The 26,792-nt window shown below is 45.2% G+C and overlaps 1 protein-coding gene across 1 annotated transcript in view; it reads right to left on the reverse strand.

The window, feature by feature from the left end:
- The window catches only part of LOC130324900 (oocyte zinc finger protein XlCOF22-like), a 60,359-nt gene that overhangs the window by 27,131 nt on the left and 6,436 nt on the right, over positions 1-26,792 (reverse strand). The window contains exons 2-6 of the mRNA XM_056553282.1: positions 24,017-24,135; positions 23,117-23,296; positions 17,311-17,437; positions 16,615-16,706; positions 16,380-16,485 (exon numbers count right to left, since the gene is read on the reverse strand). Of these exons, the coding sequence (XP_056409257.1) occupies positions 16,380-16,485; positions 16,615-16,706; positions 17,311-17,437; positions 23,117-23,296; positions 24,017-24,094 (583 nt within the window). The 5' untranslated portion in view covers positions 24,095-24,135. The remainder of the gene's footprint in view (positions 1-16,379; positions 16,486-16,614; positions 16,707-17,310; positions 17,438-23,116; positions 23,297-24,016; positions 24,136-26,792) is intronic.

Raw genomic sequence — 26,792 nt, forward strand, 5'->3', positions numbered from 1 at the left:
AGGAGGAAGCTTTTGACTTCATATGCAGTTCTCATATTGTTGTCATACCCCAACCCCACATCCCAACCTCCTATCCCGACCTCCTATCCCGACCTCCTATCCCATCCTCCTATCTCAACCTCCTATCCCGTCCTCATATCTCAACCTCCTATCTTGACCTCCTATCCCGTCCTCCTATCTCTACCTCCTATCCCGTCCTCCTATCCCATCCTAATATCCTGACCTCCTATCCATACATTTCCCATTGATTTGCATGGGACTTTAAACAAAAACCCTGACCCTCACAAATGGGGGTAGTTAAGGGTTAAATTAACTATTCTATATTTTAAGTGGACATATAAGTAACATGTGACCAAGTATTATCGAAATATCTCCAGCCGTTTGGAAGTTATGCAGTAACATATATTTCCCACTGACTTGTATGAGACTTTAAACATAAACCCCGCCCCTGGCAAATGGGGGTGAGTAAGGGTTAAATCACCGATCCTATGTTTGTTGTTGACCCGTCCTCCTTTCCCGTCCATCTATCCCATCTTCCTATCCCGGTCCTCCTATCCCGGTCCTCCTATCCCGGTCCTCCTATCCCGGTCCTCCTATCCCGTCCTCCTATCCCGGTCCTCCTATCCCGGTCCTCCTATCGCGACCTCCTATCCCGGTCCTCCTATCCCGGTCCTCCTATCCCGGTCCTCCTATCCCGGTCCTCCTATCGCGACCTCCTATCCCGGTCCTCCTATCTTTTTCCTCCTATCCTGACCTCCTATCCCGACCCGTAATATGTGACCAGTTATTGAAATATCTCCAGCCGTACTGAAGTTATGTGAGAACATATATTTCCCATTGACTTGTATGGGACTTTAAACATAAACCCCGCCCCTGGCAAATGGGGGTGAGTAAGGGTTAAATCACCTATCCTATGTTTGTTGTTGACATATAAGTAACATGTGTGCCAAGTTTCATGTTAATATCTTTAGCCGTTTGGACGTGATGCTGGAACATACACACATATATACACACACACACATACACACATATACACACACACACATACACGTTGATATATATATATATTAATGTCTTATCTGAATCTTTTGATTCTGGAAAGGCCTATCGTACTATCAACGTATACCGTTTGGCCATATCTTTTTTTCACGAACCTTTTAATGTTCTACCTATAGGTAAACATCCTCTCATTTGTAAATTACTCCGAGGTATACGCTTTAAACGTCCACCTACTCCCAAATATCCTTTTACTTGGGATGTTCACATTCTTCTGAACCTTCTATCTTCATGGCCATACAATGATCTCCTACCTTTAAAACTTTTATCCATTAAACTCACAGTTCTCTTATGTTTAATCTCTTTCAAAAGAGTCTCAGATGTTAAAGCCTTGGATATTTCTCATCGTATCTTTTCTCCTCATGGTGTACAATTTACAATTTTTAGACGCACAAAAACTGCTCTACGTAACGTCTTTTATCCTTCCTTTCCTCATAATGAACGTCTTTATGTCGTACGCTGTTTAACCCCTTCAGGACCAAGCCCATTTTGGCCTTAAGGACCAGAGCGTTTTTTGCACATCTGACCACTGTCACTTTAAACATTAATAACTCTGGAATGCTTTTAGTTATCATTCTTATTCCGAGATTGTTTTTTCGTGACATATTCTACTTTAACGTAGTGGTAACATTTTTTGGTAACTTGCATCCTTTCCTTGTGAAAAATCCTAAAATTTGATGAAAAATTTGAAAATTTTGCATTTTTCTAACTTTGAAGCTCTCTGCTTGTAAGGAAAATGTATATTACAAATAAAAAAAAAATTTATTCACATATACAATATGTCTACTTTATGTTTGCATCATAAAAGTGACGAGTTTTTACTTTTGGAAGACACCAGAGGGCTTCAAAGTTCAGCAGCAATTTTCCAATTTTTCACAAAATTTTCAAACTCACTATTTTTCAGGGACCAGTTCAGGTTTGAAGTGGATTTGAAGGGTCTTCTTATTAGAAATACCCCACAAAAGACCCCATTATAAAAACTGCACCCCCCAAAGTATTCAAAATGACATTCAGTCATCATTTTAACCCTTTAGGTGTTTCACAGGAATAGAAGCAAAGTGAAGGAGAAAATTCACAATCTTCATTTTTTACACTCGCATGTTCTTGTAGACCCAATTTTTAAATTTTTACAAGGGGTAAAAGGAGAAAATGTATACTTATATTTGTAGCCTGATTTCTCTCGAGTAAGCACATACCTCATATGTCTATGTTAAGTGTTCGGCGGGCGCAGTAGAGGGCTCAGAAGGGAAAGAGCGATAAGGGGATTTTGGAGAGTACGTTTTTCTGAAATGGTTTTTGGGGGGCATGTTGCATTTAGGAAGCCCCTATGGTGCCAGAACAGCAAAAAACCCTCACATGGCATACCATTTTGGAAACTAGACCCCTTGAGGAACATAACAAGGAATAAAGTGAGCCTTAATACCCCACAGGTGTTTCACGACTTTTGCATATGTAAAAAAAAAATATTTTTTTTCACTAAAATGTGTGTTTCCCCCCAAATTTCACATTTTTCCAAGGGTTAATAGCAGGAAATACCCCCCAATATTTGTAACCCCTTCTCTTCTGAGTATGGAGGTACCCCATAAGTTGACCTGAAGTGCACTATGGGCGAACTACAATGCTCAGAAGAGAAGGAGTCATATTTGGCTTTTTGAGAGCAAATTTTGCTCGGGGGGCATGTCGCATTTAGGAAGCCCCTATGGTGCCAGAACAGCAAAAAATACCCACATGGCATACCATTTTGGAAACTAGACCCCTTGAGGAACGTAACAAGGGGTACAGTGAGCATTTGCCCCCCACTGGTGTCTGACAGATCTTTGGAACAGTGGGCTGTACAAGTTTTCATTTTCATGGACCACTGTTCCAAAGATCCGTCAGACACCTGTGGGGGGTAAATTCTCACTGCACCCCTCATTACATTCCGTGAGGGGTGTCGTTTCCGAAATGGGGTCACATGTGGGGTTTTTTTTTTTTTGCGTTTGTCAAAACCGCTGTAACAATCAGCCACCCCTGTGCAAATCACCTCAAATGTACATGGTGCGCTCTCCCTTCTGGGCCTTGTTGTGCGCCCCCAGAGCACTTTGCGCTCACATATGGGGTATCTCTGTAGTCGGGAGAAATTGCGTTACAAATTTTGGGGGGCTTTTTTCCCTTTTACCTCTTGTGAAAATGTAAAGTATAGGGCAACATCAGCATGTTAGTGTAAAAAATAAAAAAATTTTACACTAACATTCTGGTGTAGACCCCAACATTTCCTTTTCATGAAGGGTTAAAGAAGAAAATACCCCCCAAACCTTGTAACACAATTTCTCCCGAGTACGGCGATACCCCATATGTGACCCTAAACTGTTGCCCTGAAATACGACAGGGCTCCAAAGTGAGAGCGCCATGTGCATTTGAGGCCTAAATTAGGGATTTGCATAGGGGTGGACATAGGGGTATTCTACGCCAATGATTCCCAAACAGGGTGCCTCCAGCTGTTGCAAAACTCCCAGCATGCCTGGACAGTCAACGGCTGTCCGACAATACTGGGAGTTGTTGTTTTTCAACAGCTGGAGGCTCTGCTTTGGAAACAGTGGTGTACCGGATGTTCTTATTGGGGGAGGGGGGCTGTTTAGGGGTATGTGTATATGTAGTGTTTTTAACTTTTTATTTTATTTTGTGTTAGTGTAGTGTAGTGTTTTTAGGGTACAGTCACATGGGCGGGGGGTTACAGCGAGTTTCCCAGCGCAAAATTTGCTGCATCTCAAGATGCGAGAAACCCACTGTAAAAGCCTCGCCCATGTGAATGTACCCTGTACATTCACGGGGGTGGCGGGGCGGGGGGGCTTGCATCAGCTGTTGCAAAACCACAACTCCCAGCATGCATGGTCTGTTAGTGCATGCTGGGAGTCATAGTTTTGCAACAGCTGGAGGCACACAGGTTAGGAAACACTGAGTTAGAAACAGACAATGTTTCCCAACCAGTGTGTCTTCAGTTGTTGCAAAACTACAACTCCCAGCATGCCCAGACAGCTGAAGGGCATGCTGGGAGTTGTAGTTCGGCAACATCTGAAGGGCCAGATGTTGCTTAACTAAAACTCCCAGCATGCCTGGACAGTCAGTGCATGCTGGGAGTTGTAGTTTTGCAACAGCTGGAAGAGCACAGATTGGAGACCATTATACAATGGTCTCCAAACTGGGGCCCTCCAGATGTTGCAAAACTACAACTCCCAGCATGCCCGGACAGCCAAAGGCTGTCTAGGCATGCTGGGAGTTGTAGTTTTCAGACTCCTAGAAGCAGCAGTGAAGATCTTCACTGCTGCCTCTGAGGACCACATACTTACCCGTCGCTGCTCGTCCACGTGGCCGGTCCCGCGCTGCTCCTCGGTCCCGCCGCTGGATCAGGTAAGTCCGCCGGTCCCCTCGTGTCCCCCCCCCTATCCTGCAGGTCCCCGCGAGCCCCTGCAGCGCTTCGTCCCCCGTTCTGCCCGACTTCCAGGGGCGGGCAGTGCGGGGGATCTGAACTTTCACCCCAGATCACTGTGATTGGTCCACAGGGACCAATCACAGTGATCGCTGACCAGGACCATCAATTGATGGTCCTGGGGGTGAAGCAGAAGTTGTCCCCTGCTGGAAACAGCGGGACTTCTGCCAGTTAACCCGTGCGATGCTGCGCATCGCCGGGTTAACTGCATGTCATTTATAAACGCCGGGATGCGCGAACGCACTGCACAACCCGGCGTTTATATATGACATTCTGCGGGAAGGGGTTAAAAGTATACGAATCTAGAACTACTTCTTTACGCCTTGCTGCTTCTTCTCAACTTCTCTTATCATATGTTAAGCCTCACCTTCCAGTTTCATCTCCTACTTTGACCAGATGGGTCAAACATGATATGTCCTTAGCTGCCATTGATCCCTCTATCTTTGGAGCTCATTCCACTAGAGGCTCTATGTCTACCTCTGTTTTTCAATCAGGTGGAGCTCTAGCGGATATCCTCAAAGCTGCAGATTGCTCTTCTGGATCTACCTTTCGTGATTTTTATTTTAGACCTGAACCTCATGTCTCCATGTTTCTTTTCTAATTGATTTATATATGTTATCTCTTTATGCATCATATTTTTAATTGTTAATGTTTTTTTATTAGCTTTAAAATTGCATAATAGGAGTCTTCTGTCTTGTTATAAAAGTGGGGATTTTCCTAGCCTTGGTGCTGGAAAATATAGATTTTATTACAAGACTGGAGGCTCCATTTTGCAATCTCTTCTTTTACTACTCATATATAGCAGCAATGAATAAACATGAGGAATACAGAAAAAAACTTTCATATGCAAATAGGGTGTATCAGGTAGCCAATCAGAGGCCAGTACAGGTGATATAGGGTATGACCAGGCACATTACTTCCTCTTCTTTGCTGCTCCATGCTGCAGATAAGTTCATCATGTGTTTTTCCTCCTCACATACAATTGTATAATATTCCTTCATAATATTATTATTATATTCAGATTTTTTCCCTCATTACAAAGTTCTCCCTTTTATTAGGTATATTTTCCCCCTTTTTTCATTTTGCTCCAGTCATATCTTATATATCTCATTGGTTCACATTCCTGGGTATTTCATATTGCTGTTCATTTCCACCACATTTCATTACTCATACTTATCTCCTCATAGCTTCCGTCAGTCCCATTCAGCCTTACCTTATCTCCTGTTATCTTCATTGTTTTCTTTCCTTTCTCCTGTCATCGCTATCTCTGGCATACATCGGAGTTCTCGCGATAACTGCTCGAGCTGGTTTTCAGCTTCGCGCTCTTTGTGTGTCCCGCTTGCAGTGTGAGGAATTCAGCTCCTGTCAGCAGCCGTGATAAGACATTCCTCAGCACTTCAGCCGGCAATAGATAGTTTGTTGTTATAGTTAATTTGTTTCATTTAGCTTTCTGAAACAGACTTCAGCCTCCATTATTTACACTGAAGCACCATATACTGGTGTTTGCAGATATATATATATATATATATATATATATATATAATTTCCTTTAACTCCATTATTTACCCATTGAGGCACATATATATACCTCATTATATAATCCTCCTCATATAGGTTAATTATATTGGCCCGCTTATTCATATATATTTCTCAGTATTTTTACATATATATATATAATTATTATTATTATATTTTCTGTATTCCAATATATTTTTTGGATACTCAGTGTGTTGCTATAATGGCTAATGGAGGATACCTCTAAGGTCCCTGTGACCACAAATTTTAACATGACTGATAGTAATGCCATTCAATCCATGGTAGACTTATCTGTCCGTAATGCCATGGCTAGTATTCCTGATATTGTGGCTCAGTCTATGGCTTTGTTCATGTCTCATCAAATACCTCATAAGTCTCCCAAAGCCGGACCCTCTACCCCATCGGATCAATTTTGGATCAACGGCCTATACTACCTACCGGTCCGCAAAAATCATATAAAAAGCCCAAAACTGCCAAGGACCAGGTCCCTTATACCGCTTTTACAAAAAGCAAGCATACTGATGCCAAAAAGGTGCATCCCATACCCTCTGCCCGAGAGGAGACAGATAATATTCGGGCTACTAGAGTCTCTCGCAGGAACAAGCCAGACTCTTATGATACTTCCCCTGAGCAATCCTCCTCTGAGGATGGGGAGATTTCTGATGCAGAATCTGATTCTGAATATGAAGACATTTCGGACAATGAGGAACCTTCTGTTCCCTCTGAAGATCCTAAAACTGTCATCACTGACAGCTCAGGAGTGCCTTACTTTGATCCGAGTCTTCTTAACCCCTTCAGGACGGAGCCCATTTTGGCCTTAAGGACCGGAGCGTTTTTTGCACATCTGCCCACTGTCACTTTAAACATTAATAACTCTGGAATGCTTTTAGTTATCATTCTGATTAAGAGATTGTTTTTTCGTGACATATTCTACTTTAACATAGTGGTAAATTTTTGTCGATACTTGCATCCTTTCTTGGTGAAAAATCCGTAAATTTGATGAAAAATTTGAAAATTTTGCATTTTTCTAACTTTGAAGCTCTCTGCTTGTAAGGAAAATGGATATTACGAATACATTTTTTTTTGGTTCACATATACAATATGTCTACTTTATGTTTGCATCATAAAATTGACGTGTTTTTACTTTTGGAAGACACCAGAGGGCTTCAAAGTTCAGCAGCAATTTTCCGATTTTTCACAAAATTTTCAAACTCAGTATTTTTCAGGGACCAGTTCAGGTTTGAAGTGGATTTGAAGGGTCTTCATATTAGAAATACCCCATAAATGACCCCATTATAAAAACTACACCCCCCAAAGTATTCAAAATGACATTCAGTCAGCGTTTTAACCCTTTAGGTGTTTCACACGAATAGCAGAAAAGTGAAGGAGAAAATTCACAATCTTCATTTTTTACACTCACATGTTCTTGTAGACCCAATTTTTGAATTTTTACAAGGGGTAAAAGGACAAAATTTTTACTTGTATTTGTAGCCCAATTTCTCTCGAGTAAGGACATACCTCATATGTCTATGTAAAGTGTTCGGCGGGCGCAGTAGAGGGCTCAGAAGGGAAGGAGCGACAAGGGGATTTTGGAGAGTACGTTTTTCTGAAATGGTTTTTGGGGGGCATGTTACCTTTAGGAAGCCCCTATGGTGCCAGAACAGCAAAAAAAAAAACGCATGGCATACCATTTTGGAAACTAGACCCCTCGGGGAATGTAACATGGGATAAAGTGAACCTCAATACCCCACAGGTGTTTCACGACTTTTGCAAATGTAAAAAAAAAAATAAATTTTTTACCTAAAATGCTTGTTTTCCCAAAAAAATTTTATTTTTAAAAAGGGTAATAGCAGAAAATACCCCTAAAAATTTGAAGCCCAATTTCTCCCGATTCAGAAAACACCCCATATGGGGGTGAGAAGTGCTCTGCTGGCGCACTACAGGTCTCGGAAGAGAAGGAGTCACATTTGGCTTTTTGAACGCAAATTTTTCTCTGGGGGCATGCTGCATTTAGGAAGCCCCTATGGTGCCAGGACAGCAAAAAAAAACCCACATGGCATACCATTTTGGAAACTAGACCCCTCGGGGAACGTAACAAGGGGTTAAGTGAACCTTTATACCCCACAGGTGTTTCACGACTTTTGCATATGTAAAAAAAAAAATTTTTTTTTACCTAAAATGCTTGTTTTCCCAAAAATTTTACATTTTTAAAAAGGGTAAAAGCAGAAAATACCCCCCAAAATTTGTAACACAATTTCTCCCGAGTACGGCGATACCCCATATGTGACCTAAACTGTTGCCTTGAAATACGACAGGGCTCCAAAGTGAGAGCGCCATGCACATTTGAGGCCTAAATTAGGGATTGCATAGGGGTGGACATAGGGGTATTCTACGCCAGTGATTCCCAAACAGGGTGCCTCCAGCTGTTGCAAAACTCCCAGCATGCCTGGACAGTCAACGGCTGTCCGACAATACTGGGAGTTGTTTTGCAACAGCTGGAGGCTCCGTTCTGGAAACAGTGGCGTACCAGACGTTTTTCATTTTTATTGGGGAGGGGAGGGGGGCTGTGTAGGGGTATGTGTATATGTAGTGTTTTTTTTACTTTTTATTTAATTTTGTGTTAGTGTAGTATAGTGTTTTTAGGGTACAGTCGCACGGGCAGGGGTTCACAGTGGTTTCTCGCTGGCAATTTGAGCTGCAGCAGAAAGTTTGCGGCAGCTCAAATTTGCAGCCAGATACTTACTGTAATCCTCCGCCCATGTGAGTGTACCCTGTACGTTCACATTGGGGGGGACATCCAGCTGTTGCATAACTACAACTCCCAGCATGCCCGTTGGCTGTCGGTGACTGCTGAGAGTTGCAGTTTTGCAACAACTGTAGGCACACTGGTTATGTATCACGGAGTTTGTGACCTAACTCAGTGTTTCACAACCAGTGTGCCTCCAGCTGTTGCAAAACTACAACTCCCAGCATGTACGGTGCATGGTGTACGGTGACTGCTGAGAGTTGTAGTTTGCAACAGCTGGAGGCACACCGGTCGTGAAACACTGAGTTAGGTAAAAAAAAACTGAGTTTCACAACCATTGTGCCTTCAGCTGTTGCAAAACTACAACTCTCAGCAGTCACCGACAGCCAATGGGCATGCTGGGAGTTGTAGTTATGCAACCAGCAGATGCACCACTACAACTCCCAGCATGCACTTTAGCTGTTTGTGCAAGCTGGGAGTTGTAGTTATACAACAGCTGAAGGTACACTTTTCCATAGAAAGAATGTGCCTCCAGCTGTTGCAAAACCATAAGTCCCAGCATGCCCATAAGGGAATGCTGGGAGTTATGGTGGTCTGCCTCCTGCTGTTGCATAACTACAGCTCCCAGCATGCCCTTTTTGCATGCTGGGAGCTGTTGCTAAGCAACAGCAGGAGGCTGTCACTCACCTCCAACGATCCTCGCCGCACAGGTCAGTCCCTCGTCGTCTCCGCAGCTGCTCCTGGGGCCCCGATCCAAACAGGGGCGCCGGGGATCGGGGTCCCCAGCACCCGGGGTGCACGTCCCGCACCCGCTCACGTCCTCCAGAAGAGGGGCGGAGCGGGTGCGGGAGTGACACCCGCAGCAGGCGCCCTGATTGGTCGGCCGGTAATCCGGCCGACGAATCAGGGCGATCGTGAGGTGGCACCAGTGCCACCTCACCCCTGCAGGCTCTGGCTGTTCGGGGCCGTCAGAGACGGCCCCGAACAGCCAGTAATTCCGGGTCACCGGGTCACTGGAGACCCGATTGACCCGGAATCGCCGCAGATCGCTGGACTGAATTGTCCAGCGATCTGCGGTGATCGCCGACATGGGGGGGCATAATGACCCCCCTGGGCGATATGCCGGGATGCCTGCTGAAAGATTTCAGCAGGCATCCGGCTCTGGTCCCCAACCGGCTAGCGGTGGGGGCCGGAATTCCCACGGGCGTATGGATACGCCCTCGGTCCTTAAGGACTCGGGATGCAGGGCGTATCCATACGCCCTATGTCCTGAAGAGGTTAAACATCCACGATCTGAGGAATGGGTCCCTCACTCTAATGTGTCTCAGTTTTTAACACTTTGGTTGAGAAAGCCTTTAGACAAGGCCACTCGTAATAGATTGCGGGCTGAATGTTCGAGACGCACCATTCCACACAAACTATATGTCACACCAGACATTGATCCTTCCCTAGTTAAATATCTTATTAAATCTGGGAAAAATCCCAAGAAAGGGGTGGATCCATCATTCCGTACTATCCAAGATCGTTTCCTAAACCTATTAGGTCCCTTAACTAAGATCTTAGACTTAACTGAAGAAGCAAGTTCATCAGGTAACCCTGTGAACTTAGATACTTTAAAGGGTTGGGCTCAAAGAGCCCTCTGCATATTCGGTGGAATAAATTCAACTATTTGCACTGAACGTAAAAAGTCCATCCTTTTAAAATTAGACCCACAATTGATTAACTTAGCTTATTCTGAGCCTGATTCCCCTACAGAGGGCTTACTTTTTGGGGATACTTTCATTGAGGAAATTAATAAATACGTATCCTTATTCTCATCTCTGGACAAAGCCCAGATGTCTCTAAAAAAGGTTTTTCAGCCCCGTGTTTTTCCCAAGGCTGGGAAAAGAAGGGGCAATTTTCCCAGCCAACATGTCCCAGAGAGACGACATACCCGTGCCCCTCCAAAACCAGATAGATTTCAGAACCCCACTTATTCATACCAGCCCAGTCCCTTCTTTCCTACAAGAGGAAGACCTTGGAAGCCAGAGGACACCGTGGCTACCCTAAATCCAGACCCAATACAGGTAAGTCTTCGGTTGATACCTTCTTTCCCACTTCCATTAGGAGGAAGGATTGCATATTTTTCCCATGTCTGGGCTATGATAACCACAGATTCTTGGATCCTAAACACCATTCTAGGTTATCAAATAGAATTTGTTTGTCCTCCTCCTCAACCCTTGGTTCCTCAACCAATTCATTTTTCAAAGGACAACGAATCCCTCATAGAGAAGGAAATAAAGGAACTAAGTTCCAAAAATGCAATCATCCCAGTACCCTCTCATACTCCGGGGTTTCTGAGCAACCTCTTTCTTGTAAAAAAGAAAGACCGCGGTGACAGACCTGTAATAAATTTGAAGTCCCTAAACAATTATGTATGTTACCATCACTTCAAGATGGAGGGTTTCCACCTTTTGAGAGATTTATTACCAAACGATTGGTTAGCAAAAATAGATCTCAAAGATGCCTACCTGACGGTACCAATTCATCATCTCTCTCAACCCTACCTCCAATTTTTATGGAAGGATCAGAAAGGGCAGTTCACCTGTCTACCTTTCGGTCTCTCTTCCGCCCCTTGGTGTTTCACCAAACTTCTCAGACCAGTCGTAGCAATTTTGAGAGCCCGAGGTGTTCGTCTCATTATTTACCTGGACGACATCCTTCTCATGGCTCAATCATTACCCCTGATTCGCCTACACATTCAGTGGACTATTTCTCTGTTTTCCAATCTAGGTTTTATTATCAACTCGCAGAAGTCAATCCTTTTTCCCTCAAAGGAGATAGAATTCCTGCGATTCTTAATAAATACTCAGTCTGCTCTCCTCAGTCTTCCCTCAAGAAGATTGAAGACCATTCGGAGAGAAATATATTCCATATTGAACACGGAGACAGTCTCTCTTCGTTCAATTGCTCAAGTAGTGGGCCTCCTTTCTGCCTCTATTCAGGCAATTTTCCCAATTTTCCCAATCTTTACGCTTTCCCTCTCTTTATTCTGATCCAGAGAGCAGTTCTTCTCATCAAATCTCTGAAATCAACTGTAGTTCTGATAACCCCTTCGTGGCCAACCCAATCTTGGTTCCCCCAAATATTGGAGATGATTATAGACTTCCCACACCTTCTTCCTTCGCATCCATTTCTACTTCAGGATCCCTTAGGGAATCCTCACCCTCTTATAACTTCCAGCAGTCTACAGCTGATAGCTTGGTTTGTTTCAGGTCAGCAGACTTGAATTTCGGACTTTGTAATACATCTAGAGAGTTACTCTCAGACGCTTGGGCCCCAGGTACCAGATCTGCTTACAGATCGGCTTGGAAAATTTGGTCTGATTGGTGCATGCAGCGGGATTTGGATCCCGTACATGCATCTTTAGGTCACATCTTAAATTTCTTGTCATCATCTTTCGACTTCGGTAAAGCGTATCGTACCATAAATGTTTACAGATCAGCCATCTCATTCTATCACTCTATCAATTCTATTTCAGCAGGTAAACATCCTTTAGTTAGTAAATTAATGAAGGGCATTAAATTCAGATGTCCTCCCTTACCTAGGCATCATTCAACCTGGGATCTTAATTTACTTCTACAATATATTATTCCATTAGGTGATAACGAGTTTCTCTCCCTTAAGTTACTATCTTTAAAACTCACCACCTTATTATGTCTCATCTCTCTGAAGCGGATTTCTGATGTTAGAGTCCTTGACATTTCTCACAAACAATATCTTCCTAACGGGGTCCGTTTTTCTATATACAGATGAACTAAGACTACTCTACATACGGTTTTCTATCCTTCTTTCCCTCAACAAAATCACCTTTGTGTAGTTTCCGGTCTTCAGTCCTATGAGTGTCGGACTGCTTCTCTTCGCAGTCCTTCAGATTCTCAATTACTGATTTCCTTCTGTAAACCTTACCGACCCGTCTCTTCTCCCTCTTTAGCCAGATGGATGAAACTGATTATGCAATTAGCTGGTATTGACATCTCTATTTTTAGAGCTCATTCTGCTCGAGGTGCCATGTCTACAAAATTACGACAATCTGGAGTATCTTTATCACATATACCGTATTTATCGGGGTATACGATGCACCGGCCTATAACACGCACCCTCATTTTACCAAGGATATTTGGGTAAAAAAAGTTTTTTACCCAAATATCCATGATAAAATGAGGGTGCGTGTGTGCGCGTGTATACCCCGATATACCCCCAGGAAAGGCAGGGGGAGAGAGGCCGTCGCTGCCCGCTTCTCTCCCCCTGCCTTTCCTGGGGTCTAGAGCCCTGCTGTCGGCCCTTTTCACCCCCTGGCTATCGGCGCCGCTGCCCGTTCTGTCCCCCTGACTATCGGTGCCCGCGCCGATAGCCAGGGAGAGAGAAGGGGCAGCGGCACCCACTGCTGGCGCCGCTGCCCCGTTGCCTCCCCCCATCTCCGGTGGCATAATTACCTGAGTCGGGTCCGCGCTGCTCCAGGCCTCCGTCGTGCGTCCCCAGCGTCGTTGCTATGCACGGCGCGGCGCTCTGAGGTCATGTGCCGCGCCGTTCAGCGCATAGCAATGACGCCGGGGACGCACGACGGAGGCCTGGAGCAGCGCGGACCCGACTCAGGTAATTATGCCACCGGGGATGGGGGGGGAGGCAACGGGGCAGCGGCGCCGGCAATGGGTGCCGCTGCCCCTTCTCTCCCCCTGGCTGTCGGCGCCGCTTCTCTCTCCCTGGCTATCGGCGCCGGCACCGATAGTCAGGGGGACAGAACGGGCAGCGGCGCCGATAACCAGGGGGTGAAAAGGGCCGACAGCAGCGCTCTAGACCCCAGGAAAGGCAGGGGGAGAGAAGCGGGCCGCGACGGCCTCTCTCCCCCTGTCTTTCCTGGGGGTGTATCGGCGTATAACACGCACACAGACTTTAGGCTAAAAATTTTAGCCTAAAAAGTGCGTGTTATACGCCAATAAATACGGTACTTAAAGCTGCTAACTGGACTTCTGAATCAACTTTTAAAACATTTTATTTTAGACCAGATCCCCATGTTTCTACAGCTCTTATCTGATTTTCCGAATTCAGGATTGACATCATTCATCTACCCAGCTTCATTGAAGATCTCAAGATAATTGTCTCTTACCTGTCCAGCTTCGGTTGTTTTGTTTCAAGACGTTGTTTACTTTATTCTGTTCTACTTTTAATTTATTTGCATGAAAGAGGAGGAAGTAATGTGCCTGGTCATACCCTATATCACCTGTACTGGCCTCTGATTGGCTAACTGATACACCCTATTTGCATATGAAACGTTTTTTTCTGTATTCCTCATGTTTATTCATTGCTGCTATATATGAGTAGTAAAAGAAGAGATTGCAAAATGTTCGCCTCCTGTCTTTAATAAAATCCATATTTTCCGTCATTAGGACTAGGAAAATCTCAAATTTTATTAAAGACAAAAGACGAGTATTATCCCTCTCTTTTTTATCCCATCCCTAATTTATATATTTTATATCTTTCAGTTTAAGTTCTGGATTTATTGTTCCTTGATCCTTCCCAAGGACTACAGACTTATCCGTTAAGAAGTTTTTGTTCCAGTTTCTTTCTTCTAAGTTCCAGTTGCCTCAAGAAAGAGGAAGTTACAGTTAACTGCATTGCTTTTATGGACTATCCTACGAAGAAGAAAGACAGGTAGGCGGCACTCACCAAGCAGGGTAAATTTATTGCAGTCTCTCAGGCAGGATACAGGTCTCAGGCGGGGGAGTAGCGGTGGATGACGGCGCTTGACCGGAACAAGTTGTTTTGTGCGACTCGCGCACTTCCTCTAGCCGGAACAGCGTCTGCGTACTGCTACTCCACCGCCTGAGACCTGTATCCTGTCTGAGAGACTGCAATAAATTTACCCTGCTTGGTGAGTGCCGCCCACCAGTCTTTCTTCTTCGTTGGATTCATGTGCTTTGTGCCGGCTGAGCACCTCCGCTGCAGGTCCCTGTGAGTCATTGTTTGTGTTGCCTTGTGCTGTGCTTCACGCTTAGTCTCGTATGTGTCGGCTTCCTCTCCTTACGCTTTGTTGCTTTTATGGACTTTCTATAGCTTATTTGCATATATATGTTTTTTTTTTCTCTTTTTCTGTAATCTGATTGGTTGCTGCTGCAGTAGTAAAAGAAAGTGATTTGCATAATACTTGTCTTTTGTCTTTAATAAAATCTATATTTTCCAGCACCAAGGCTAGGAAAATCCCCAATTCTCTACGGTTCACTAGGATTCTCTACGGTTCACTAGGATTCTCTACGGTTCACTAGGATTCTCTACGGTTCACTAGGATTCTCTACGGTTCACTAGGATTCTCTACGGTTCACTAGGATTCTCTACGGTTCACTAGGATTCTCTACGGTTCACTAGGATTCTCTACGGTTCACTAGGATTCTCTACGGTTCACTAGGATTCTCTACGGTTCACTAGGATTCTCTACGGTTCACTAGGATTCTCTACGGTTCACTAGGATTCTCTACGGTTCACTAGGATTCTCTACGGTTCACTAGGATTCTCTACGGTTCACTAGGATTCTCTACGGTTCACTAGGATTCTCTACGGTTCACTAGGATTCTCTACGGTTCACTAGGATTCTCTACGGTTCACTAGGATTCTCTACGGTTCACTAGGATTCTCTACGGTTCACTAGGATTCTCTACGGTTCACTAGGATTCTCTACGGTTCACTAGGATTCTCTACGGTTCACTAGGATTCTCTACGGTTCACATTGCAAATGTAATAGTTTTTTGGATTTATGTTACAATAAAGTTATTGAATGATTTATGTTACAATAAAGTTATTGAATGACCTTAAACAATAGATCATTTTTTGATAACACATAGGATTGGATAAACAGCACCACACCAGTCATCAGTTCCATTAAAGTGAATAGAGCCACGTTGTAATGCCACACACAACCTGAAGACGGGGTGGTGCTGTTTTTTGGAAGAACTTGGCTCTGTTTATCTATTAACTTTGTAAATCCATTTATTACATATCCTGGGGTAACACCTTCTGTAATTATTATATACCTGGAAAAACACCTCCTGGAATAATTACATACTTGAGGTAACACCTCCTGGCATTATTACATACCTGGGGTAACACCTCCTGGCATTATTACATACCTGGGTAACACCTCCTGGCATTATTACATACCCGGGGTAACACCTCCAGGCATTATTACATACCCGGGGTAACACCTCCTGGCATTATTACATACCCGGGTTAACACCTCCTGGCATGATTACATACCTGGGTTAACACCTCCTGGCATTATTACATACCTGGAGTAATACCTCCTGGCATTATTACATACCTGGGGTAACACCTCCTGGCATTATAACATACCCGGGATAACACCTCCTGGCATAATTACATACCTGGGGTAACACCTCCCGGCATTATTACATACCTGGCGTAACACCTCCTGGCATTATTACATACCTGGGGTAACACCTCCTGGCATTATTACATACCCGGGATAACCCCTCCTGGCATTATTACATACCTGGGGTAACACCTCCTGGCATTATTACATACCTGGGGTAACACCTCCTGGCATTTCCACCTTCACTTCCCTCACAGGGTGATGGCTCCTCATCCTCTCTTCTTCATCCTCCACTTTAATAATAGTCAGATCTCCCCCCTGATGTGACACATAGAACAATTCACTACAATACAGCAGACAGGAGGAGCTACAGAGACCCCCAAAATCTATCCCCACATCTATGACTGCAGGACCCCCCTATATAGATATAGGATCAGCCTCATCTACCTGATTCTTCTCTGTGACATTTCCCTCTGGACAGTCCTGGGAATACAGAGGGCGGGGACACCTCTCGGGTGAATTTCTATCAATGACTCCATCTGTAAGGAACACACAGGGAATGAGTACATCACCTCCTCTATATATATCTGTAGGGAACACACAGGGAATGAGTACATCACCTCCTCTATATATATCTGTAGGGAACACACAGGGAATGAGTACATCACCTCCTCTATATATATCTGTAGGGAACACACAGGGAATGCATACATCACCTGCAGGATATATTTCTATGTTGCAAAAAATGCAAAACATTTTCAGCTCACCTCCCTTTTGGTTTTGCACGGATCCAAGCTTGGCCACGCTTCATACGAATAAGTAAGGAAAATTGATAGACGATCCAGCAATTCCATATAAAACTTGAGACTTTATTCCAAACGATAAAACTTGCAGAGCATGTAAAACACTTCACCGTCAGCAACACACCCACAATGGAAGCGTTCCGAATGCAGGCACGTTCTTGATCATCATTGTGGGTGTGTTGCTGACTAGGTGAAGTGTTTTACATGCTCTGCAAGTTTTATCGTTTGGAATAAAGTCTCAAGTTTTATATGGAATTGCTGGATCGTCTATCAATTTTCTTTATAGATTTCTATGTTACTAGGTAGTGAGAGTGATATCTATATATATGTCTCCTCTTACCTTGTGATGTGAGGGGCCGGTGATCCTCCATCATGACTATGTCCTGGTACAGATCCTTGTGTCCTTCTACATACTCCCACTCCTCCATGGAGAAATAGACCGCCACATCCTGACACCTTATAGGAACCTGACACACAATGATACCGTCATCACCAGACCCCTCCATTAATGTCCCAGCAGTGCCACCTTTCTAATCATCCCCAGACCCCTCCATTACTGTATAATGTCCCAGAAGTGTCACCTCTCCAGTCATCACCAGACCCCTCCATTACTGTATAATGTCCCAGCAGTGTCACCTCTCCAGTCATCACCAGACCCCTCCATTACTGTATAATGTCCCAGCAGTGTCACCTCTCCAGTCATCACCAGACCCCTCCATTACTGTATAATGTCCCAGCAGTGTCACCTCTCTAATCATCCCCAGACCCTCTCCATTACTGAATAATGTCCCAGCAGGGTCACCTCTCTAATCATCACCAAACCCCTCCATTACTGTATAATGTCCCAGCAGTGTCACCTCTCCAGTCATCACCAGACCCCTCCATTACTGTATAATGTCCCAGCAGGGTCACCTCTCTAATCATCACCAAACCCCTCCATTACTGTATAATGTCCCAGCAGTGTCACCTCTCCAGTCATCACCAGACCCTTCCATTATTGTATAATGTCCCAGCAGTGTCACCTCTCCAGTCATCACCAGACCCCTCCATTACTGTATAATGTCCCAGCAGTGTCACCTCTCCAGTCATCACCAGACCCCTCCATTACTGTATAATGTCCCAGCAGTGTCACCTCTCATCACCAGACCCCTCCATTACTGTATAATGTCCCAGCAATGTCACCTCTCCAGTCATCACCAGACCCCTCCATTACTGTATAATGTCCCAGCAGTGTCACCTCTCCAGTCATCACCAGACCCCTCCATTACTGTATAATGTCCCAGCAGTGTCACCTCTCCAGTCATCACCAGACCCCTCCATTACTGTATAATGTCCCAGCAGTGTCACCTCTCCAGTCATCACCAGACCCATCCATTACTGTATAATGTCCCAGCAGTGTCACCTCTCCAGTCATCACCAGACCCCTTCATTACCGTATAATGTCCCAGCAGTGTCACCTATCTAATCATCACCAGACCCCTCCATTACTGTATAATGTCCCAGCAGTGTCCCCTCTCCAGTCATCACCAGACCCTTCCATTACTGTATAATGTCCCAGCAGTGTCACCTCTCCAGTCATCACCAGACCCCTCCATTACTGTATAATGTCCCAGCAGTGTCACCTCTCTAATCACCACCAGACCCCTCCATTACTGTATAATGTTCCAGCAGTGTCACCTCTCCAGTCATCACCAGACCCTTCCATTACTGTATAATGTCCCAGCAGTGTCACCTCTCTAGTCATCACCAGACCCCTCCATTACTGTATAATGTCCCAGCAGTGTCACCTCTCCAGTCATCACCAGACCCCTCCATTACTGTATAATGTCCAGCAGTGTCACCTCTCTAATCATCACCAGACCCCTCCATTACTGTATAATGTCCCAGCAGTGTCACCTCTCCAGTCATCACCAGACCCCTCCATTACTGTATAATGTCCAGCAGTGTCACCTCTCTAATCATCACCAGACCCCTCCATTACTGTATAATGTCCCAGCAGTGTCACCTCTCCAGTCATCACCAGACCCCTCCTTTACTGCATAATGTCCCAGCAGTGTCACCTCTCCCGTCATCACCAGACCCCTTCATTACTGTATAATGTCCCAGCAGGGTCACCTCTCCAGTCATCACCAGACCCCTCCATTACTGTATAATGTCCCAGTGGGGTCACCTCTCCAGTCACCACCAGACCCCTCCATTACTGTATAATGTCCAGCAGTGTCACCTCTCCAGTCATCACCAGACCCCTCCATTACTGTATAATGTCCCAGCAGTGTCACCTCTCCACTCATCACCAGACCCCTCCATTACTGTATAATGTCCCAGCAGTGTCACCTCTCTAATCATCACCAGACCCCTCCATTACTGTATAATGTCCAAGCAGTGTCACCTCTCTAATCACCAGACCCCTCCATTACTGTATGATGTCCCAGGAGTGTCACCTCTCTAATCATCACCAGACCCCTCCATTACTGTATAATGTCCCAGCAGTGTCACCTCTCTAATCATCACCAGACCCCTCCATTACTGTATAATGTCCCAGCAGTGTCACCTCTCCAGTCATCACCAGACCCCTCCATTACTGTATGATGTCCCAGCAGTGTCACCTCTCATCATCAGACCCCTCCATTACTGTATAATGTCCCAGCAGTGTCACCTCTCATCATCCACAGACCCTCTCCATTACTGAATAATGTCCCAGCAGTGTCACCTCTCCAGTCATCACCAGACCCCTCCATTACTGTATAATGTCCCAGCAGTGTCACCTCTCCAGTCATCACCAGACCCCTCCATTACTGTATAATGTCCCAGCAGTGTCACCTCTCTAATCATCCCCAGACCCTCTCCATTACTGAATAATGTCCCAGCAGGGTCACCTCTCTAATCATCACCAAACCCCTCCATTACTGTATAATGTCCCAGCAGTGTCACCTCTCCAGTCATCACCAGACCCCTCCATTACTGTATAATGTCCCAGCAGGGTCACCTCTCTAATCATCACCAAACCCCTCCATTACTGTATAATGTCCCAGCAGTGTCACCTCTCCAGTCATCACCAGACCCCTCCATTACTGTATAATGTCCCAGCAGGGTCACCTCTCTAATCATCACCAAACCCCTCCATTACTGTATAATGTCCCAGCAGTGTCACCTCTCCAGTCATCACCAGACCCCTCCATTACTGTATAATGTCCCAGCAGTGTCACCTCTCATCACCAGACCCCTCCATTACTGTATAATGTCCCAGCAGTGTCACCTCTCATCACCAGACCCCTCCATTACTGTATAATGTCCCAGCAATGTCACCTCTCCAGTCATCACCAGACCCCTCCATTACTGTATAATGTCCCAGCAGTGTCACCTCTCCAGTCATCACCAGACCCCTCCATTACTGTATAATGTCCCAGCAGTGTCACCTCTCCAGTCATCACCAGACCCCTTCATTACTGTATAATGTCCCAGCAGGGTCACCTCTCCAGTCATCACCAGACCCCTCCATTACTGTATAATGTCCCAGCAGTGTCACCTCTCATCACCTGACCCCTCCATTACTGTATAATGTCCCAGCAGTGTCACCTCTCATCACCTGACCCCTCCATTACTGTATAATGTCCCAGCAGTGTCACCTCTCCAGTCATCACGAGACCCCTCCATTACTGTATAATGTCCCAGCAGTGTCACCTCTCATCACCAGACCCATCCATTACTGTATAATGTCCCAGCAGTGTCACCTCTCCAGTCATCACCAGACCCCTTCATTACCGTATAATGTCCCAGCAGTGTCACCTATCTAATCATCACCAGACCCCTCCATTACTGTATAATGTCCCAGCAGTGTCCCCTCTCCAGTCATCACCAGACCCTTCCATTACTGTATAATGTCCCAGCAGTGTCACCTCTCCAGTCATCACCAGACCCCTCCATTACTGTATAATGTCCCAGCAGTGTCACCTCTCTAATCACCACCAGACCCCTCCATTACTGTATAATGTTTCAGCAGTGTCACCTCTCCAGTCATCACCAGACCCTTCCATTACTGTATAATGTCCCAGCAGTGTCACCTCTCTAGTCATCACCAGACCCCTCCATTACTGTATAATGTCCCAGCAGTGTCACCTCTCCAGTCATCACCAGACCCCTCCATTACTGTATAATGTCCCAGCAGTGACATCTCTCCAGTCATCACCAGACCCCTCCATTACTGTATAATGTCCAGCAGTGTCACCTCTCTAATCATCACCAGACCCCTCCATTACTGTATAATGTCCCAGCAGTGTCACCTCTCCAGTCATCACCAGACCCCTCCATTACTGTATAATGTCCAGCAGTGTCACCTCTCTAATCATCACCAGACCCCTCCATTACTGTATAATGTCCCAGCAGTGTCACCTCTCCAGTCATCACCAGACCCCTCCTTTACTGCATAATGTCCCAGCAGGGTCACCTCTCCAGTCATCACCAGACCCCTCCATTACTGTATAATGTCCCAGTGGGGTCACCTCTCCAGTCACCACCAGACCCCTCCATTACTGTATAATGTCCAGCAGTGTCACCTCTCCAGTCATCACCAGACCCCTCCATTACTGTATAATGTCCCAGCAGTGTCACCTCTCCAGTCATCACCAGACCCCTCCATTACTGTATAATGTCCCAGCAGTGTCACCTCTCCAGTCATCACCAGACCCCTCCATTACTGTATAATGTCCCAGCAGTGTCACCTCTCCAGTCATCACCAGACCCCTCCATTACTGTATAATGTCCCAGCAGTGTCACCTCTCCCGTCATCACCAGACCCCTCCATTACTGTATAATGTCCCAGCAGGGTCACCTCTCCAGTCATCACCAGACCCCTCCATTACTGTATAATGTCCCAGTGGGGTCACCTCTCCAGTCACCACCAGACCCCTCCATTACTGTATAATGTCCAGCAGTGTCACCTCTCCAGTCATCACCAGACCCCTCCATTACTGTATAATGTCCCAGCAGTGTCACCTCTCCACTCATCACCAGACCCCTCCATTACTGTATAATGTCCCAGCAGTGTCACCTCTCTAATCATCACCAGACCCCTCCATTACTGTATAATGTCCCAGCAGTGTCACCTCTCCAGTCATCACCAGACCCCTCCATTACTGTATAATGTCCCAGCAGTGTCACCTCTCCAGTCATCACCAGACCCCTCCTTTACTGCATAATGTCCCAGCAGTGTCCCCTCTCTAATCATCACCAGACCCCTCCATTACTGCATAATGTCCCAGCAGTGTCACCTCTCTAATCACCACCAGACCCCTCCATTACTGCATAATGTCCCAGCAGTGTCACCTCTCTAATCATCACCAGACCCCTCCATTACTGTATAATTTCCCAGCAGTGTCACCTCTCTAATCATCACCTGACCCCTCCATTACTGTATAATTTCCCAGCAGGGTCACCTCTCCAGTCATTACCAGACCCCTCCATTACTGTATGATGTCCCAGCAGTGTCACCTCTCCAGTCATCACCAGACCCCTCCATTACTGTATAATGTCCCAGCAGGGTCACCTCTCCAGTCATCACCAGACCCCTCCATTACTGTATTATGTCCCAGCAGTGTCCCCTCTCTAATCATCACCAGACCCCTCCATTACTGCATAATGTCCCAGCAGTGTCACCTCTCTAATCACCACCAGACCCCTCCATTACTGCATAATGTCCCAGCAGTGTCACCTCTCTAATCATCACCAGACCCCTCCATTACTGTATAATTTCCCAGCAGTGTCACCTCTCTAATCATCACCTGACCCCTCCATTACTGTATAATTTCCCAGCAGGGTCACCTCTCCAGTCATTACCAGACCCCTCCATTACTGTATGATGTCCCAGCAGTGTCACCTCTCCAGTCATCACCAGACCCCTCCATTACTGTATAATGTCCCAGCAGGGTCACCTCTCCAGTCATCACCAGACCCCTCCATTACTGTATTATGTCCCAGCAGTGTCACCTCTCCAGTCATCACCAGACCCATCCATTACTGTATTATGTCCCAGCAGTGTCACCTCTCCAGTCATCACCAGACCCTCCATTACTGTATAATGTCCCAGCAGGGTCACCTCTCCAGTCATCACCAGACCCCTCCATTACTGTATAATGTCCAATCAGGGTCACCTCTCCAGTCAGCAGCTCAGTGATCCTGTGGGTGAGTTCTAAGATCTTCTCCTCATCTATCAGTGAGTGAGGTGAAGGCTCCGTGATGGGGCCCCGGGCCCTGCTCCATCCTTCTGACTCATGGAGATGGCTGCTGGGGGCCACACACTCCCCCCATGTCTTCTTCACTATGGTGTAATCCTGTGTATGGAGAGAGACAATGAGGAGACTGACCCCAGTATTCCTCCCTCACTACAAAGAGGCAATTGTGCCCCCTGTATAGAGCTCTAGTGACCACATCTGGAATACTGGGGTCAGTTCTGGAGACCTCACCTACAAAGAGACATCCAGAACATAGAGCGGCTCCAAAGATGGGGGACGACAATGGTGGAAATGTAGATGAGGCCAACAATGTTAGAAATGTAGATGGGGACAACAATGGTGGAAATGTAGATGGGGGACAACAATGGTGGAAATGTAGATGGGGGACAACAATGGTGGAAATGTAGATGGGGCCAACAATGGTGGAAATGTAGATGGGGGACCAACAATGGTGGAAATGTAGATGGGGGACCAACAATGGTGGAAATGTAGATGGGGGACCAACAATGGTGGAAATGTAGATGGGGGACAACAATGGTGGAAATGTAGATGGGGGGACCAACAATGGTGGAAATGTAGATGGGGGACCAACAATGGTGGAAATGTAGATGGGGGACAACAATGGTGGAAATGTAGATGGGGGACAATAATGGTGGAAATGTAGATGGGGGACAACAATGGTGGAAATGTAGATGGGGGACAACAATGGTGGAAATGTAGATGGGGGGACAACAATGGTGGAAATGTAGATGGGGGACAACAATGGTGGAAATGTAGATGGGGGACAACAATGGTGGAAATGTAGATGGGTCACCTCACCTCTCCGGTCAGCAGGTGGAGGATCTCCAAGGTAAGGTGTAATATACTCTTACTCATCTCATTCCTGTCCTTGTCCATACTTGGGGATCATTCAGGAGAAGAGCAGACAACTGGAACAGCTGGAGGGGAAGAGCAGACAACTGGATCAGCTGGAGGGGAAGAGCAGACAACTGGATCAGCTGGAGGGGAAGAGGAGACAACTGGATCAGCGCGAGGGGGAGAGCAGACAACTGGATCAGTTGGAGGGGAAGAGCAGACAACTGGATCAGCTGGAGGGGAAGAGCAGACAACTGGATCAGCTGGAGGGGAAGAGGAGACAACTGGATCAGCGCGAGGGGGGAGAGCAGACAACTGGATCAGCTGGAGGGGAAGAGCAGACAACTGGATCAGCTGGAGGGGAAGAGCAGACAACTGGATCAGCTGGAGGGGAAGAGCAGACAACTGGATCAGCTGGAGGGGAAGAGCAGACAACTGGATCAGCTGGAGGGGAAGAGCAGACAACTGGATCAGCTGGAGGGGAAGAGCAGACAACTGGATCAGCTGGAGGGGAAGAGCAGACAACTGGATCAGCTGGAGGGGAAGAGCAGACAACTGGATCAGCTGGAGGGGAAGAGCAGACAACTGGGTCAGCTGGAGGGGAAGAGCAGACAACTGGGTCAGCTGGAGGGGAAGAGCAGACAACTGGGTCAGCTGGAGGGGAAGAGCAGACAACTGGGTCAGCTGGAGGGGGAAGAGGAGACAACTGGATCAGCTGGAGGGGAAGAGCAGACAACTGGATCAGCTGGAGGGGGAAGAGGAGACAACTGCATCAGCTGGAGGGGGAAGAGGAGACAACTGGATCAGCTGGAGGGGGAAGAGGAGACAACTGGATCAGCTGGAGGGGGAAGAGGAGACAACTGGATCAGCTGGAGGGGGAAGAGGAGACAACTGGATCAGCTGGAGGGGGAAGAGGAGACAACTGGATCAGCTGGAGGGGGAAGAGGAGACAACTGGATCAGCTGGAGGGGGAAGAGGAGACAACTGGATCAGCTGGAGGGGGAAGAGGAGACAACTGGATCAGCTGGAGGGGGAAGAGGAGACAACTGGATCAGTTGGAGGGGAAGAGCAGACAAATGGATCAGCTGGAGGGGAATAGTCCTACTGGGGGCTTTATGGGAGAAAAGGGGGGCCAGAAATAATACAGGGATCACATACACATCCTCACTTATTATATATATATCATACAGGGATCACATCATATATCACATACACATCCTCACTTATTATATATATATCATACAGGGATCACATCATATATCACATACACATCCTCACTTATTATATATATATCATACAGGGATCACATCATATATCACATACACATCCTCACTTATTATATATATATCATACAGGGATCACATCATATATCACATACACATCCTCACTTATTATATATATATCATACAGGGATCATATATCACATACACATCCTCACTTATTATATATATATCATACAGGGATCAAATCATATATCACATACACATCCTCACTTATTATATATATTATACAGGGATCACATCATATATCACATACACATCCTCACTTATTATATATATATATCATACAGGGATCACATCATATATCACATACACATCCTCACTTATTATATATATCATACAGGGATCACATCATATATCACATACACATCCTCACATATATATATCATACAGGGATCACATCATATATCACATACACATCCTCACTTATTATATATATCATACAGGGATCACATCATATATCACATACACATCCTCACTTATTATATATATATATCATACAGGGATCACATCATATATCACATACACATCCTCACTTATTATATATATATATCATACAGGGATCAAATCATATATCACATACACATCCTCACTTATTATATATATCATACAGGGATCACATCATATATCACATACACATCCTCACTTATTATATATATCATACAGGGATCACATCATATATCACATACACATCCTCACTTATTATATATATATCATACAGGGATCACATCATATATCACATACACATCCTCACTTATGATATATATCATACAGGGATCACATCATATATCACATACACATCCTCACTTATTATATATATATATCATACAGGGATCACATCATATATCACATACACATCCTCACTTATTATATATATATATCATACAGGGATCATATATCACATACACATCCTCACTTATGATATATATCATACAGGGATCACATCATATATCACATACACATCCTCACTTATTATATATATCATACAGGGATCACATCATATATCACATACACATCCTCACTTATTATATATATATCATACAGGGATCACATCATATATCACATACACATCCTCACTTATTATATATATATCATACAGGGGTCACATCATATATCACATACACATCCTCACTTATATATATCATACAGGGATCACATCATATATCACATACACATCCTCACTTATTATATATATATCATACAGGGGTCACATCATATATCACATACACATCCTCACTTATATATATCATACAGGGATCACATCATATGTCACATACACATCCTCACTTATTATATATATATATCATACAGGGGTCACATCATATATCACATCCTCACTTATTATATATATCATACAGGGATCACATCATATATCACATACACATCCTCAATTATTATATATATATATCATACAGGGATCACATCATATATCACATACACATCCTCACTTATTATATATA

This window comes from Hyla sarda, unplaced genomic scaffold (assembly GCF_029499605.1).
Source record: "Hyla sarda isolate aHylSar1 unplaced genomic scaffold, aHylSar1.hap1 scaffold_268, whole genome shotgun sequence".
Lineage (NCBI taxonomy): Eukaryota > Metazoa > Chordata > Amphibia > Anura > Hylidae > Hyla > Hyla sarda.